This window comes from Manis pentadactyla, chromosome 3, assembly GCF_030020395.1.
Source record: "Manis pentadactyla isolate mManPen7 chromosome 3, mManPen7.hap1, whole genome shotgun sequence".
NCBI classification, from domain to species: Eukaryota; Metazoa; Chordata; class Mammalia; order Pholidota; family Manidae; genus Manis; species Manis pentadactyla.
In genome coordinates, this window is record NC_080021.1 from 112,162,864 (window position 1) to 112,176,896 (window position 14,033).

The 14,033-nt window shown below is 43.3% G+C and overlaps 1 protein-coding gene across 20 annotated transcripts in view; it reads left to right on the top strand.

Moving 5' to 3' along the window:
• KIAA1217 (KIAA1217 ortholog) overlaps nt 1-14,033 on the top strand; it is a 638,036-nt gene that overhangs the window by 562,067 nt on the left and 61,936 nt on the right. For 19 of the 20 annotated variants that reach the window (XM_036880951.2, XM_036880948.2, XM_036880956.2 and 16 more), the window contains one exon: nt 7,384-8,216. In XM_036880951.2, coding sequence (XP_036736846.2) covers nt 7,384-8,216 — 833 coding nt within the window. Of the gene's footprint in view, nt 1-874; nt 1,626-7,383; nt 8,217-14,033 lie in introns of those variants that run through there. The other variant, XM_057498285.1, reaches the window with a different exon arrangement.

Below are 14,033 nucleotides of genomic sequence, written 5' to 3' on the forward strand. Positions count from 1 at the left end.
TCACCCTGGAGTATGGGAAGCGCAAACTCCTGATGATTAGATTAAAATCAAAGCATAGGTTTTCGCATTCCTTCTCCTCTTTTCTGACCTCTTAGGCAGCATCTATTACAACCACTTCATCCAAATACTGTTTCCAACTAGATGTCTTTTGGAGGGTGGCAACATCATGTGCCCCATTGTCTCCCTCATTTAATAACCGCAAAGCATTTTGATGGCAGTAAATAGCTTTTTTAGAAAGCCTGCAGCCCTGATTGGATTTGAACTTAAGAGACGTCACTGAATTCTTTTGGTCAGCAAGAACAGCCTCAAAAAGCCCTAAAATGTTTGAAAAAATGCACAGGCTGCCCGGAGCATGGTCGTGGGGTGTGGCGGGAGGCCAGCGACAGTTTGAGTTGCTGTTCGCCAGTTCCCACTTGGATTGTTTTCTGTTCTAGTCAGTCCCTGAGGGCTCAGAAAACATGAGGGTGAACAGTGATTACAAACAGCCTACCTGCCAGCTAAGGAAATACCTTCTTTCTACCTCACCTTTCGTTAGCAACGCGTTAATACCTGTCCTCTGCTGAGCATTGCACAAGCCACTTCTTGCTGGAACCACACACCTCCTTGTCCCTGTTGTCCTAGAAGAGAAGGCTGCGTTGACCTCCGTTGCCTAAGGGGGTCTCTGGAGACTGCCCTGGCCTTCTCCTCCTCTGTCTTGTGCAGGGAGGAGCAGATAGGCTCAGGTTTCCTTTCTGGAATCCTCTTTGCTGGACATTGACTGGCCCTCTATGTTTCCCTCTCTCCTTTCAGGTATGTCTTCCAGAATGATTGCAGCTGCTTGCCTTGTGCTGCGTAAGACTGATTAATGGCTGCTTCCCAAAGTTCACCTTGGTAAAACCAGGCTAGTTAATTAATAGACAGCCTCCCTTAATCACTCTCATGTTTCCCCTGCGGTTTTATAAGCCAAGGGAAGAGGCTTGTGTTTCTTCCAGTTGCCAATCCACAGATTTGAAAATCTGGTAGCAGAATGGGTGTTGGGTGCTTGTCTATCTGAGTTTCCTCAATAGAGCACCCATCTGAGAGTTGGCCCTGGGGATAATTAATTAGCATGTTGGGTTGGAAAAGTGGGTTCGTTTGGTTGTGGCTGATTGTTTGTTTGTTCTAATGGTCTGTTTGCCTTGGTAAAATCAAATTCGTCATAGTTCTTTCATTGTTAACCTGTTTACCTAGGCCTCTGAGTTCGTTCATCATTGGTGTGTGTTTTCCATGTAAGCAGTTGTTAAAGGGCTGACTCACCCCAGCAGTAGCCTGTGGTTGGATGTAGGCTGAGGTTATTCAGTGACTAATTTCCAAGGGGAGGAGAAATTGGCTTATCATGGGAGGACTACTTTTGATCCGTGCCCGTGACAGCTTCACTCAGAAGACTGGGTAAAACGGAATGGTCTTCACAGGTTGTAAAGCTGGGGAACAATTTGGGATCAGTGAACTTGGTGATTTCTTCTCCGAAGAGAAAGCTGTCTCAGATATCCACGTGTGGATCTGAGGATTAAGATGAAGCCAGCAAACAAAGGAATCGTGTAATCGGGAGCTAAGCCAATGTGCTTTTTCACGGCGTTAGTCACACAGGTGATTTCTTTAAGAAAAAAGTAAGTGGCTTTAATTCTTTCGGGATGAAAGAGCCTCAGAAGAATCCTTTTCAGTTGTGTCTGGTTACTTCATTGTGCGATCTGATTGAATGGTTTGTTTACAAATTCTAAACTGGAAAGGGTGGGGTTTGAAATACAATAAACTACATAAAATTCCATTTCCTCAAAGAATATATATATTTTAAATGTTCCACACAGAGACATGATTACATGAGACAGTTGCCCAAAATGATTTGAAATAAACATTTTTTCATGCTAGATTTTTTTCCAGAAACAATTTAAAGATTTTTCACCTTCTTATCTTACATTCAAGAACCTTCTAATTCTAAGTAAGCCATATTTGATTTAACTTACTGTGTTTTGGGAACTGAAATATACATATATGCTAGAATTCCTAACTCAAATTTCAGATAATTAGCTTGAAACTGCCCCAGATTTTTTTCTGGTCTTGAGAAAGTATGGGCAAACAGCTCTTTGAACTGCTGCTGTGGGAAAGGACAGCAGCCTCTCAGCTAGGGCCACAGTGCTGAGGCTCCGGAAGAGACCATGCTGTTTATGAGAACTGGAAGGACTCAACTGAGAGTCAGCAACAGTTTGGACAATAATGGGAGGAGAGGCAATGCCCAACCAAGTACATGAATAAGGAAGAACAGTGTGGTTCATACATTGCCAGGGTATCTAGTGTAGATTAAGGGACGTTTTCTTTGTCTGGATCGAGGTGCAGGCAAATCATGCTGTAGTCTGGCACGGTGTTAAAGGGACCTTTCTTTCTGAGTTTCGGTCATCTCTTTCTTGCTGTCCAATGAGATCCTTTAAAGCTCACAAAAAGACAGTAGGGTTGACATCTTCTGGGGCGAAATTGTCAGTGATATACCCAGATACATTAACTTACTGAGAAATGAGATGTAGAGAAGAATTAGTGATATCAGAGAGGTTGGCGGGAGAATAAAGGGACTCAGATTTATTAAGGTGAACAACAAGTGTGTGTGTGTGTGTGTTGCTTATTTATTTTACCTTTGAAGTTTAATATAATTTTCTCTTAAAAGTCTTACTTTGAGTACTGATGTATGAAAAACCCAGATTATTTAATGCTGTTTCTTTACTCATCAGGCAAAGTATGGTTAAAAAACAAAACAGTGGGGACTTGATAATGGGGGGAATCTAGTAACCACAATGTTGCTTATGTACTTGTATATTAATGATACCAAAATAAAAAAAAAAAAGGAACAAAACCGTGTAGGTGCCTAATTCTAGGAAGATACCTCCATGGAAAGAACACTCTAATAAATGGCCAGGATTCTTTTAAACTATGAATTATAGAATTTTCCTCAACATCCTGGTTCAGTCAGACAGTGAGTACCACCCAGAGTGCATGAAGTCCTCTTTCTGTTGGAATAACAAGTGGTTTCCTTATCTGATCACACAGAAGACCTGAAAGAGTCTCTCTCCCCATCTCCCCAGCCTTCCGCCTCCTCCTACGAGTGAGTTGCTCTGGTGAATGTGTCTCCTTGCGTGTGTGAACCCTAAGTACCCAATTTTAAGGGTCCATTCTAGTTGTAGGTTTAAAACATTTTCCCCCAGTGCAATGGGAACTCGGTGTCATTCTGTGCTTGGGCTCTGCATAAAGCTGAGGATGAAATGATCAGGATTCTTTTGAAGTCAGTTCTGGGAACTCAGTCATAACTTGGCAAACCAATGTAAGAATTCTACCAAAGGCTTCCAACCTCGATGCTACCCACATTGATGGAGATGCTCAACCTTAGATTACCTGTTCTGTTGGAGCTGAGTGTTTTGTCCCCACCCCCACCCCCACTGTAGATAACTCGGGTGGAGTGTGATTCTGGCAGTGCCCCTGTAGGGTGATGGCAAGATCATTTGGAAGAGGACAAGGCAGGGCTGATAAACAGCATTACCTTCAGGTTCATTATGGTGATGGCTCATGGTGAGGGCCCATCCTCATGAGCTGAGGTCACGTTCAGAGTGGTTGGTACCCAGGCAGTACTGGCTACTTTGTTAAAGATTTTGACTATCACCCACATTCCCCACCTGAATGCATGGCATATCAGAATTACTGTTAATTTTTACATTTCTTTCTGAATTTATCTACACCTGACCTCAAGAATCAGGTCTAATGAGATTTTTTTTTAATGAGGTTTTGCATGTTTCAATATTAAAAGTTAGTTATATAATGTACATCCTAACCATTTCTTTTCACATCACCAAATGTGTTTTGGAAACACCTATTCAGACACCTCTGTTCTTTTAAAAGAAATCTACTCAGCATTTCATTAATTAAAGTTAATTTTACATTTTCCCTCCATTGATATTCTCTAGACTTCTAGACAGTTCTGTACTCCTTGGAATCTTGATATCTCTTTTTATTTCTCTTGCCAGAAAAGAGTGGAGGGCTTTGATCTGTGTTAATTGAGCTCAGGATCCTCCAACTCAAGATGTAATCTGAAAAGAAGGGAAAGAGCAGAATCTAGTGATTAACCCAGTTAGGATTATTGTTCATCCTAAGTGGGTTCTAGAAATGTAAAATCCTTTTTTTTAAAATGAATGGCAATAATGACAATAGCACCTCCCATTTATTGCACCTGATTCACCTTGAGCACTATGTGATGCTTTACATACAGTGGCATGCGTGATCAATATGATGAATTTATCTTTATGTACATTTGGGTTGATTTTTATACTGTGTGTTCCAATTGCATGGGAAATTCAACCAGATATATACTGCTGGCTGAGCCAGTCCCTCTTCTATTTAATGACCTGTGAAGCTCTGCTCTGTTTATTACCCCTGAGCCAGACCTTTCTTTTCATTGAGCCCTGCCTGGTGGAAGATCAAATGATGGAAGAGGCATTTATAAAGAATCTGTGTTGACCTGCTGCAAAATTTCTATCAAATGGTTGCTCCAGCCATTCTGGAGTAAGAATTGGATATGTTATCACACAGTGACCTTAGGAATGCCCTCCTGGTCCAAGGCTCTGAGCACCGGAGCCATGAGGGTGTCCAGTGAGCAAGCAGAGAGGACCACCTGAGCTGGAGTGTCAGGGCCAGGCCACATGGAGCAGGCACTCATGGGCCTGACTTGGCCTTGGTTTGGATCCACAGGGCCTAGGAAGTAGGGAGAGAGACCCAGGCCCTGAGGGAAGGGACGGGCAGCCCCGGTTCCCCAAGCGCGTGCCTCAGGTTCTATTTGTGCTCATTCCCACATTCTCATCCGGACTTCTGGAAATGTGACAGACAAGCAGGGCATAACTTTTTGTGGGGTGGATGAGGCAGAGGTATGAGAACAGAGGGGAGAAAAGCACAGCTAACAAGATAAGGTGCAGACACCCAAGTTGGGTGTAGAGTGGGAGAAGAAACTAGCCTATTGTGGTGGTGGTGGTGGTGATGGTGGTGGTTGTGGTGTGTGTGTGTGTGTGCTGGGGAGGGGAGGTAGTTCAGATAAAATTGTAATTATGAGTGAGGAGCCTGCATCTTCTGGGACCCCCCCAGCGGGGCCGAGGAGCCAGCAGTGGTGTTCAGGTCATGTACCCTCAAGGGGCCCCTTTGGTTTTGGTAGCTGTATATGCACCTTGCTTGCATCTTTTATTGATCATGTCTATTATGAAATCCACCATAATATGTAAAACTCCCAGGGCAGCGATTCTGCACTGCCCTATCCTTCCAGAGACAAGATAAAGAAGCTGTGGGATCCTGCCTGCTCTTCCCCTGTGTGCTCACCTAAGAGATGTATGCAAGAATGTGTCCTCTCAAGGCCAGGAACCTGGGGGCTTCCTTGGAGCGGTGTCCTAGAATAATGCCTGGTTCTTAGTAAGGGCTTGGTAAATATTGTTTACCAAATCAATGGATTTACAAGATGAGAATTCAGTAGTACTCCAGACTCTGTTTCATTTTCAACCTTATCTTGTTAGCTGTGCTTTTCTCCCCTCTGTTCTCATACCTCTGCCTCATCCACCCCACAAAAAGTTATGCCCTGCTTGTCTGTCACATTTCCAGAAGTCCGGATGAGAATGTGGGAATGAGCACAAATAGAACCTGAGGCCTGGGCTTGGGGGGAACCGCAGCTGCCTGTCCCTTCCCTCAGGGCCATCTGGACAATCTCAGCATCACCCTCTGGGGTATGACCAAAACAGAAAGTATCAAATATTCATATCCTGAATAAATCTGTATTTTTTATTCTGCCCTTTGCTGTACATGGTAGTTGCAAATTAGTTTCCCCTTTCCCCATTAGCTTATTTTTATAGATTGAGATATGATGACATATTAGTTTTAGATGTACAACATATTGATTTAATATTTATGAATCACTTCAACGAGCCTAGTTAACAGCCATCACCGCACAGTTACAGTTTTTTTCTTGTGATGAGATCCTTTAAAATCTGCTCTCTTAGCAACCTTCAAGCATAATAGGGAACTGTGGTCACCACACTGTACATCATACCTGACATGTATTTTATAACCACAAGTTTATATCTTTTGACCCCCTTTATCCATTTCACCCAGCCCGGATCTCCTGCCTCTGGCAGCCACCAGTCTGTTCTCTGTGTCTATGGTTCTTGAATTCTGTAATTCTTTAGTTACTGTTGCTTCCAAGGAGAATAATGGGAGGCCTCATGGGGGTCCCCACTCTCCTGACCTGGGTGGTAATGACTCAGCCCAGAATTCTCTGCTCCCTGGGTAAGAAGCACTAGCTTAGGCTAACCTGGGACATCCCGGCAGCCTCCTCCGTCACCTGGCATACCCAGGGGGGTGCTGTTAGGATTTCACTCCCCACCATGTCCCTCCTGCCCCTGGCTCTCCCCACTGCGTTTTGCCTCCCATTACACTCCTGTCTCCTGCCTGCATCGTTATTCCTCCCAGCCTCTGGGAGCAGGCTTCCCAAAGGCTCAAGTAGATCATTAGCAAATCAATGAAACTTCCCTCCCACGTTGCCTCTACATCTCCTTTCCCTCTCAGGCCGCATCCCTAGATTGTATCAGCTTGAAAAGATGTGAAAGGTACTTACTAGCTATTCTCCAGAGCTGCTACTCAGAGATGTGCCAGGACAAGTTTTAGAAAAAATAATTTCAGTACTCGTGATACCTTACACCCACATTTGTTAAGTGTCCCTAAGAAACTACAACCTCAGAAATTAAAGCACAGCACTGTTTTTACCTCAGACCCCACAATGTTCAGCTCTGTATGGTGGGAGTGTGTTTCCCGGGGCTGCTGTAACAAATCATGACAAGCTTAGTGGCTTAAAACACCAGAAATTCATTACCTGGCAGTTGTGGAGATCAAAAGTCCAGCATGAGGTCCAACCAGGGTGTGAGCAGCAGCCCCTCCCTCTGGAGGCTCAAGGGAAGAATCCATCTCCTTGCCTCTTCCAGCTGCAGGCTGCCCGCCTTCCTCCATCTTCCAAGTCATCACTGTGGCGTCTCCCAGTCTCTCTCCAGCCCTGCTTCTCTCCTTACATTTCCTGCACTGACTCTGACCCTCCTCACTCCCTCTTTAAATGCAGTGACCTCTCTGATTGCATTAGGGCCACCTGGATTATCCAGGATAACCTCCCATTTCAGCATCCTTAAAAGGACCATCTGCAGAGTCCCTTTTGCCAGGTATGGGTTCCAGGGATTAGGATGTGGGCCTCTTGCAGAGGGAGGGGTGTTTATTCAGCCTACACAGCAGGGAAGCCACCCTGTCACTCGGAGACTTCTCTAAAAGCATGACCATCAAAGTAGATTTTCTAATTTCTTGTTTTATTTTCAGATGCAGAGAGAAATTGTTTATTCAAGAGGAGACGGCCCTGGCGCCTCTCGACCTGGATCCACAGCCCATCCACCCCATGCCATCCCAAATTCTCCACCATCCACTCCTGTGCCCCATTCCATGCCTCCCTCCCCATCCAGAATCCCTTATGGGGGCACCCGCCCCATGGTTGTTCCTGGCAATGCCACCATCCCCAGGGACAGACTCTCGAGCCTGCCAGTGTCAAGATCCATCTCACCCAGCCCCAGTGCTATTTTGGAAAGGAGAGATGTCAAGCCGGATGAAGACATGAGTGGCAAGAACATTGCGATGTACCGCAATGAAGGCTTCTATGGGGACCCATACCTTTATCACGAGGGACGGATGAGCATAGCCTCATCCCATGGTGGGCACCCACTGGATGTCCCTGATCACATCATTGCTTATCACCGCACAGCAATTCGGTCTGCAAGCACTTACTGCAACCCTTCTTTGCAAGCTGAAATGCATATGGAGCAGTCACTGTACAGACAGAAATCAAGGAAATATCCAGAGAGCCACTTGCCTACTCTGGGCTCCAAAACACCCCCCGCTTCTCCCCACAGAATCAGTGACCTACGGATGGTAGACATGCACGCCCACCATAATGCCCACGGGCCTCCTCACACCATGCAGCCAGACCGGGCCTCACCCAGCCGTCAGGCCTTCAAAAAGGAGCCAGGCACCTTGGTGTTTATTGAAAAGCCTCGGACCACTCCAGGATTATCCAACATTGTGGACCTCGGCCCTCCTCTAGTTGAGAAGCAAGTGTTTGCGTATAGCACTGCTACCATACCCAAAGACAGAGAGACCAGGTAAGGGAGGAGGGAGGCAGAGGGGGATCTGTGCCTGGGTGGTGTTGAGGGCTGCTTCACACACGTCAGCCTAAGAGAATGGAGAACCAAGCAGCCTCGAGCAGCGTGCCCTCTGGGTGCTACAGGGGCAGACAGCAGGGCCAGAGGCCACCTTGTCTGCAAAGAGTTTCTAAGTCAATGGGTGTCAAGTGAGGCATGCCAAAGGCCAGGCTAAAGGAAGGCAGGGACACCAACAGGAGGGTCCGTGTGGGCCTCCATAGCCAGTTCTAACTGTCATCACGAGTATAAAGAAGTCAGAGGAAAATTGTGATTAGCAGAAACTGTTCAGACAAATAGATGAAGAGCTCATGATAATTGATCTGCCACTGAAATTAAGAAGTGAGTGGCTCAGGTTTTCACTGTTTGAAACAGCAGTTTGTATTTTTCCTTGAGGAGTGTCATTTTTTGTCTCATCTGGTTTGGAGAAATGGAAAGAATGAGTCACTGTCTTCTAGGGTGATCAAAGGTGAATTCGCATAAAAATAGGATGGTTTAGATTTAATACTCATCCAGGAGTGGTACTGAGATCATCAAAATTGTTCTAGTGTAAGAGATACTCTGGCTATTTAAACTTCTTTCCTAATATACATGTTTTCATAATTGACCAGCCCAGAAACTTCCTACTACATTTTACAAGCCCTCCAAAGTTCACATAGTAATAGAAAAGCTAAACTTGATTTACCTTTGGGAATTTCTTCAGCTTGAACTGGTTGGAAGAAGCCAGCGTAATGATTATAATCTCAAAAACCTGGGCAAAGAAATGAGTCCAAAAGGAGTTAAGCATTTTACCTATTGTCACATGGGGATTCAGAAGGGGGATGAAAAATACGATCCAGGTAACCAGTTACTGAGCACCTTCTTAGAGCTGCTGTTCCCTACTCCTCACCAGAAACAGTAATGACACTTACATTACATAACCTTATAAAAAGTAGGCCAAAATGGTGACTGGCATGTGAATTGGCCATCTTAACTATTTGCAAACAAATCAAAAAGCCCTGTCCTCTTTGGCAAAATTTTATCACAGAAGGGCCATCTCTCCTTATCTGCTCAGTCACAGCAGAAAGATTCCAGGAAGATGGGTAGATAATGAGCATGGGAGTTTGGAGATCACTAATGCAGCAATAGATAATAGCTCTCTCCCACAGCTAGAAACAAAGCAGCAGTGATTGGCTTGGTTACGTAGGACTACAACAAATTAAGGATTGAAAAACAGTATTCTCTCTCCTCCCCAAAGGCCATAGGAAGTGTAATTCTAAGCATCAGAAAAAAGGGATGCTTCTTGTGACTGTGGAAAGCTGAGAGGTGAGGGAAAAATACTGAGGCTCATAGGTCAGACCAATGTCACAATCAGAGGGAAATGTACCAAGACAGGCCTTAAGGCTCTCAAGCTTGTGCCGTATGCTTAGAAGAAATGGTCAAATGTCTATCACAGTGGGCCATGAAGGGCTATCTTGGAAATGCGTGCCACCCAGACAATGGGACTTGAAGTCAAAAGAATTGAGTCCGGAAACAATACAAATTAGCCATCGCCAAGGTGTAGTGTTGGGGGTCAGACTCCATCCCCCCACCTTTTCCACACACCCCCATGCTGACCTGCCCTGTGGGTAGAAGATTAAGACCTTGATTCTGCCATGTTTCTTGTTTAGCCATTTCCCCCTTGCTGGGTTCCCGGCACATTTTAGCCAGTGATTGTGTCTGGCTTCTTCCCCAGAACTGAGTGCAGTGTCATGCATGTGGTTATCACATATATATATATACATACAACTGAATCAAAAGCATCAATAAACCTAGTTTTCACAGGACTTGCTTCTGGGAGAGATCAGCACAGATCCTCTGCTGATACGTGGAGTCATCTCTGTACTGAGCCTGATCAAAGTCTTGAAGGATTTTAGCTTTAAGTAGCATTGGTATTCTTTCATGACCTTTGCTTCCTCTTTAGAAAGGATTTGCCGACCTCAGAGAGTTCCATGTCACCAAAGCTCAGAAAATGCTATGGATTTCTGTTTTACATGTTAGAAGCCCTTTACAGAAAATCCAAATCATCTTATTTCTAGAATAACAGGTATTAGAAAAATTAACCAAAAAGATTAATGTTTGCTTAAAATACACTGCCATTATCACTAGCTTATTCTGACATATGCTTGTAATTTGGAATATGATTTTCACTCCCCAAAATGTGAAATATCAGAGGAAGAATTTTATCTCACACATCTTGCCTAGGTGATTCCTCACCTGTAATCAGCTTGTCTCCGGAGGGTGGGATTGGAGTGCTGGTATGCATGGGCCGCCCATGCTCCCTTCTCCTGCAGCCCTACACACACACACACACACACACACCTTCTGCATTCTTACGTACACACACACACCCCTCTTTTCACTGAAAGATTTAAACACACACACACACACACACACACACACCCTTCTGCATTCTTACATACACACACACACCCCTCTTTCCACTGGAAGATTTAAACAGCCCCACGAACTCAACCCAGGCACATAACACAAGTGTGTTTAGAATGATTGGATGATTCTCCAGCAGAAAGAAACTGAGTCTGGAAATGCAAAGTAAGGACTGCTGTCCTTCCTCCTCTTCAGCTACAGTTCTGAACTCTTTGGAGAGCTTGATGACTAGGCTGTAATGCAGTCCTGCTGGGTAATATTATCCCAGCAGGACTGCATTACAGCCTAATAATGCATAGAAGCCTAGTAAGCATAGAAGTAATGCATAGAAGCAGCCTAGAAAAATGCTGATGGTAGCTGTCATTTATTGAGAGCCTTTTATGGGCCAACCGCTATGTTAAGTAGTTTCCATACATCATATGATGTAATCAACATGACAATGCGGGGAGGTGTGTACAAGCCTCAGCCCTAGTTCATAGATGCAGAACTAAGGCTCCCAGAGGTTAAGTACGTGTGTGAGCTCACAAAGCCAGTAAGTGGCATAGACGGTACAGACCCATTAAAGAATCCATACTCTTTACCACTGTGCAATATTCTACCTGAGGTGTGAGAACTGTGACCCACACCTTCACTCAGCAGAGGGTAAATTCAGTTGTGAATTCTGAGCATTTCAACCAGAATTCTCCAAAAGTGGTTTCAGCTGAGATGCTAAGTAACTGCTCCTAAAGGATATTTACAGTCATAAACATGGCAGAATTTGCATAATTATGCTGCTAAATATATGCATGCCATTTAAAATATAACTGCCCTAGCTAGTATATTAGGACAATTATGCAGAAATAGGGAAAGAAAGAAGAGAACATTCTTGGTAAATTTTATTTCCAAAAAATGAATGTGAACACTATGTCACAGAAAACTTTTAAAAACAAGAATACCAAAAACAATTATTGAAGCACAAAATTATAGCCCATTGTTTCACCTATACCATAATGTTAGTTTATATGTATATTTAACTGTGCAAGCATATTTAAAGACTCTTCAAATCCTCAAAGTCTCACTTCATGAGTACAGGGTGCTATAGTGCCAAACCAATTTCTGCTGCAATTTCATAATATTAAAAAGCAAATAAATCTGAGGCTGCTTTTTATATGATACTCTCAAATGGAATCTTCCACCTAAGATGCAAAGCTAGAATAACACAGGGGGGAGACTGAGGAATCTGTAGTGGTGCTTTGTTTTGGACACTGCTGGACTCAGATGCTGTTCAGAAGAGTATTTCTCTGAAATAGCCTAAATAATGGCAGGATGTTCCAAATCAGAAGGGAAAAGTCTTTCTTTCACATCTGTACTCAGGAAACCTTCAATGACAGCCTTTTTTTTGAGGGAACATGATTTATAACAGCTCTATTGACTCGAAAATGAAGAATTAAAGATAAAGTAATTTCATCTTGATTCTTGCATTTAGTCATGTGCCTAGATCTAAAGAATTTGGCCTTTGTGATCTCGTAAAGATGCTTATGATAAATTATATATCAAAGATCTGGAGAAAAAATAGTATATACAGTAGAGCATCGGTGATTGTAGGCTTCTCCTAGGCTTTGGGGTATTGAGTAGATCCAACAGCTCTGACTTTGAGGATAGCAATGTTCACGTCTGAGCTTCTAGAAAGAAAATGATACTGAGTGAGGTGGCTTTCCCAGACAACATTCCTTCAGCTGGGATTCTACGAAGAGGGAGGGTCCATGGGGCTATGAGGAAGTGCTGAGGGAGACGGTGTGTGACAGATGATTTAGCACGGAGGGTTCTGTCTGCCCTAGGTTATCAAATTACTTCATTAAACAGCATCATTATTTCTATTCATGGCACATAAAACAGCCCTTAAAAATTGTAAAAATCTAGGACATTTATGTTTTGCTATTCCCTATTTATAGTTTGGCTCATATAATGTAAAATATCTTTATTGAAATAACACTCGAATTCAAGGGTGCATATTGCAAAGTGACTAATAGCCCCCCTTCTAACTGTACAACAGTTTCCTCCTAATGGAATATTTTTCAAGACATGGTAAACTTGAACTGAGATCATATTTTTACACTATTCTGCACCCACAGTAGCTAAATTCAACAAACTATGCAAGTATCCACTGGGAGACAAATTCTTGCCCTGTCTGGGCACTTGTATCTGGAGAAAGAAGCCACGTGAGATCCCTCTGTAATTTCAAAGGCATCACGGGCTTAGAGAAGCAGAATTCCTTGCCTTGGGCCAATTAGAAAGAGAGAGAAAAGTTCTGTGTACAGTAGGAAGGCTGCGTGCTAACTGGCAGCTATGTCTGTTCTTAATCATTATGCATTTTATGAGGATTGAATGTCACTCCTTGTTCTTGGGGTAGCTTGGGGAGGCTGATGGGGTGCATCTTCGGTTTCACACTTGATTGAGTGAAACTCTAAATTCCAATTTATGTCATTTAAAAGTGTTCACAGTGACTGGCAGACCTTTGAAGGTTTTCTAAACTATGCTTTATCCTGCTAGAGAGGTGAGTCTGAATGACTGAAAAAGAATGATTAATTTTTTCCTTTTCCTGAGTGTTTAGTGAAAAATGAGTCATAGCAGAGATATATAGGTTTCTTTCTTTATGAACTGTTGATATTTGCGGGTTGGATAATTTGTTGGGGGTGTCTCCCCTTCACTGTAGTAGGTTTGGCCTCTCCAGCCTCTACCTGCCTAGATGCCAGGAATAAACTCCCACTACCACCCTGCCCGGGTCATAATAATCAAAAATGTCTCCAGATATTCAAATATCCCTATAATTCTAGAACAGTTTTCTGTGTCAACAGATAGTTACTCCACTAATTGGGGTGAGCATCTAATAATGTAGAGAACTGTCAAATCACTATGTTGTATACTTGAAACCAATTTAATATTGCATATCAGTCATACTTCAAATTTAAATATAGGGAAAGTTCTAAAAAAGTAAAAAAAGAAAAATTTCTCCTGATTAAGAAACACTGCTCTAAAGGAAATTTGGACTTTTGCTATTTAGTGAAGGGGAGAAATGAAAGAAAGCAAATTGTAAATTCATAAAATGTGGATCTTGACAATTATCACCTCAGTTCTGCCCTTTACCTCTTGAAAAAGCAACATTATTATTGTTAGAACTTCCTATAAACTTCAGCTCCATCAATCTGTAATAAGCCTTGGATTGAGAGGCAATAACACAAGAATATGACTTCACAAGTAAGTGCAGTGCATTTGAACGTGAAATCCAAAGCCAGATGCCTTGCTTCAAATCCCAGTGCCAGCACTTGCTAGCTGGTGGGACCTTTGACAAGTTACTGAATCTTTCTCTTCCTCATTGTGCTCATCAATAAAATAAAG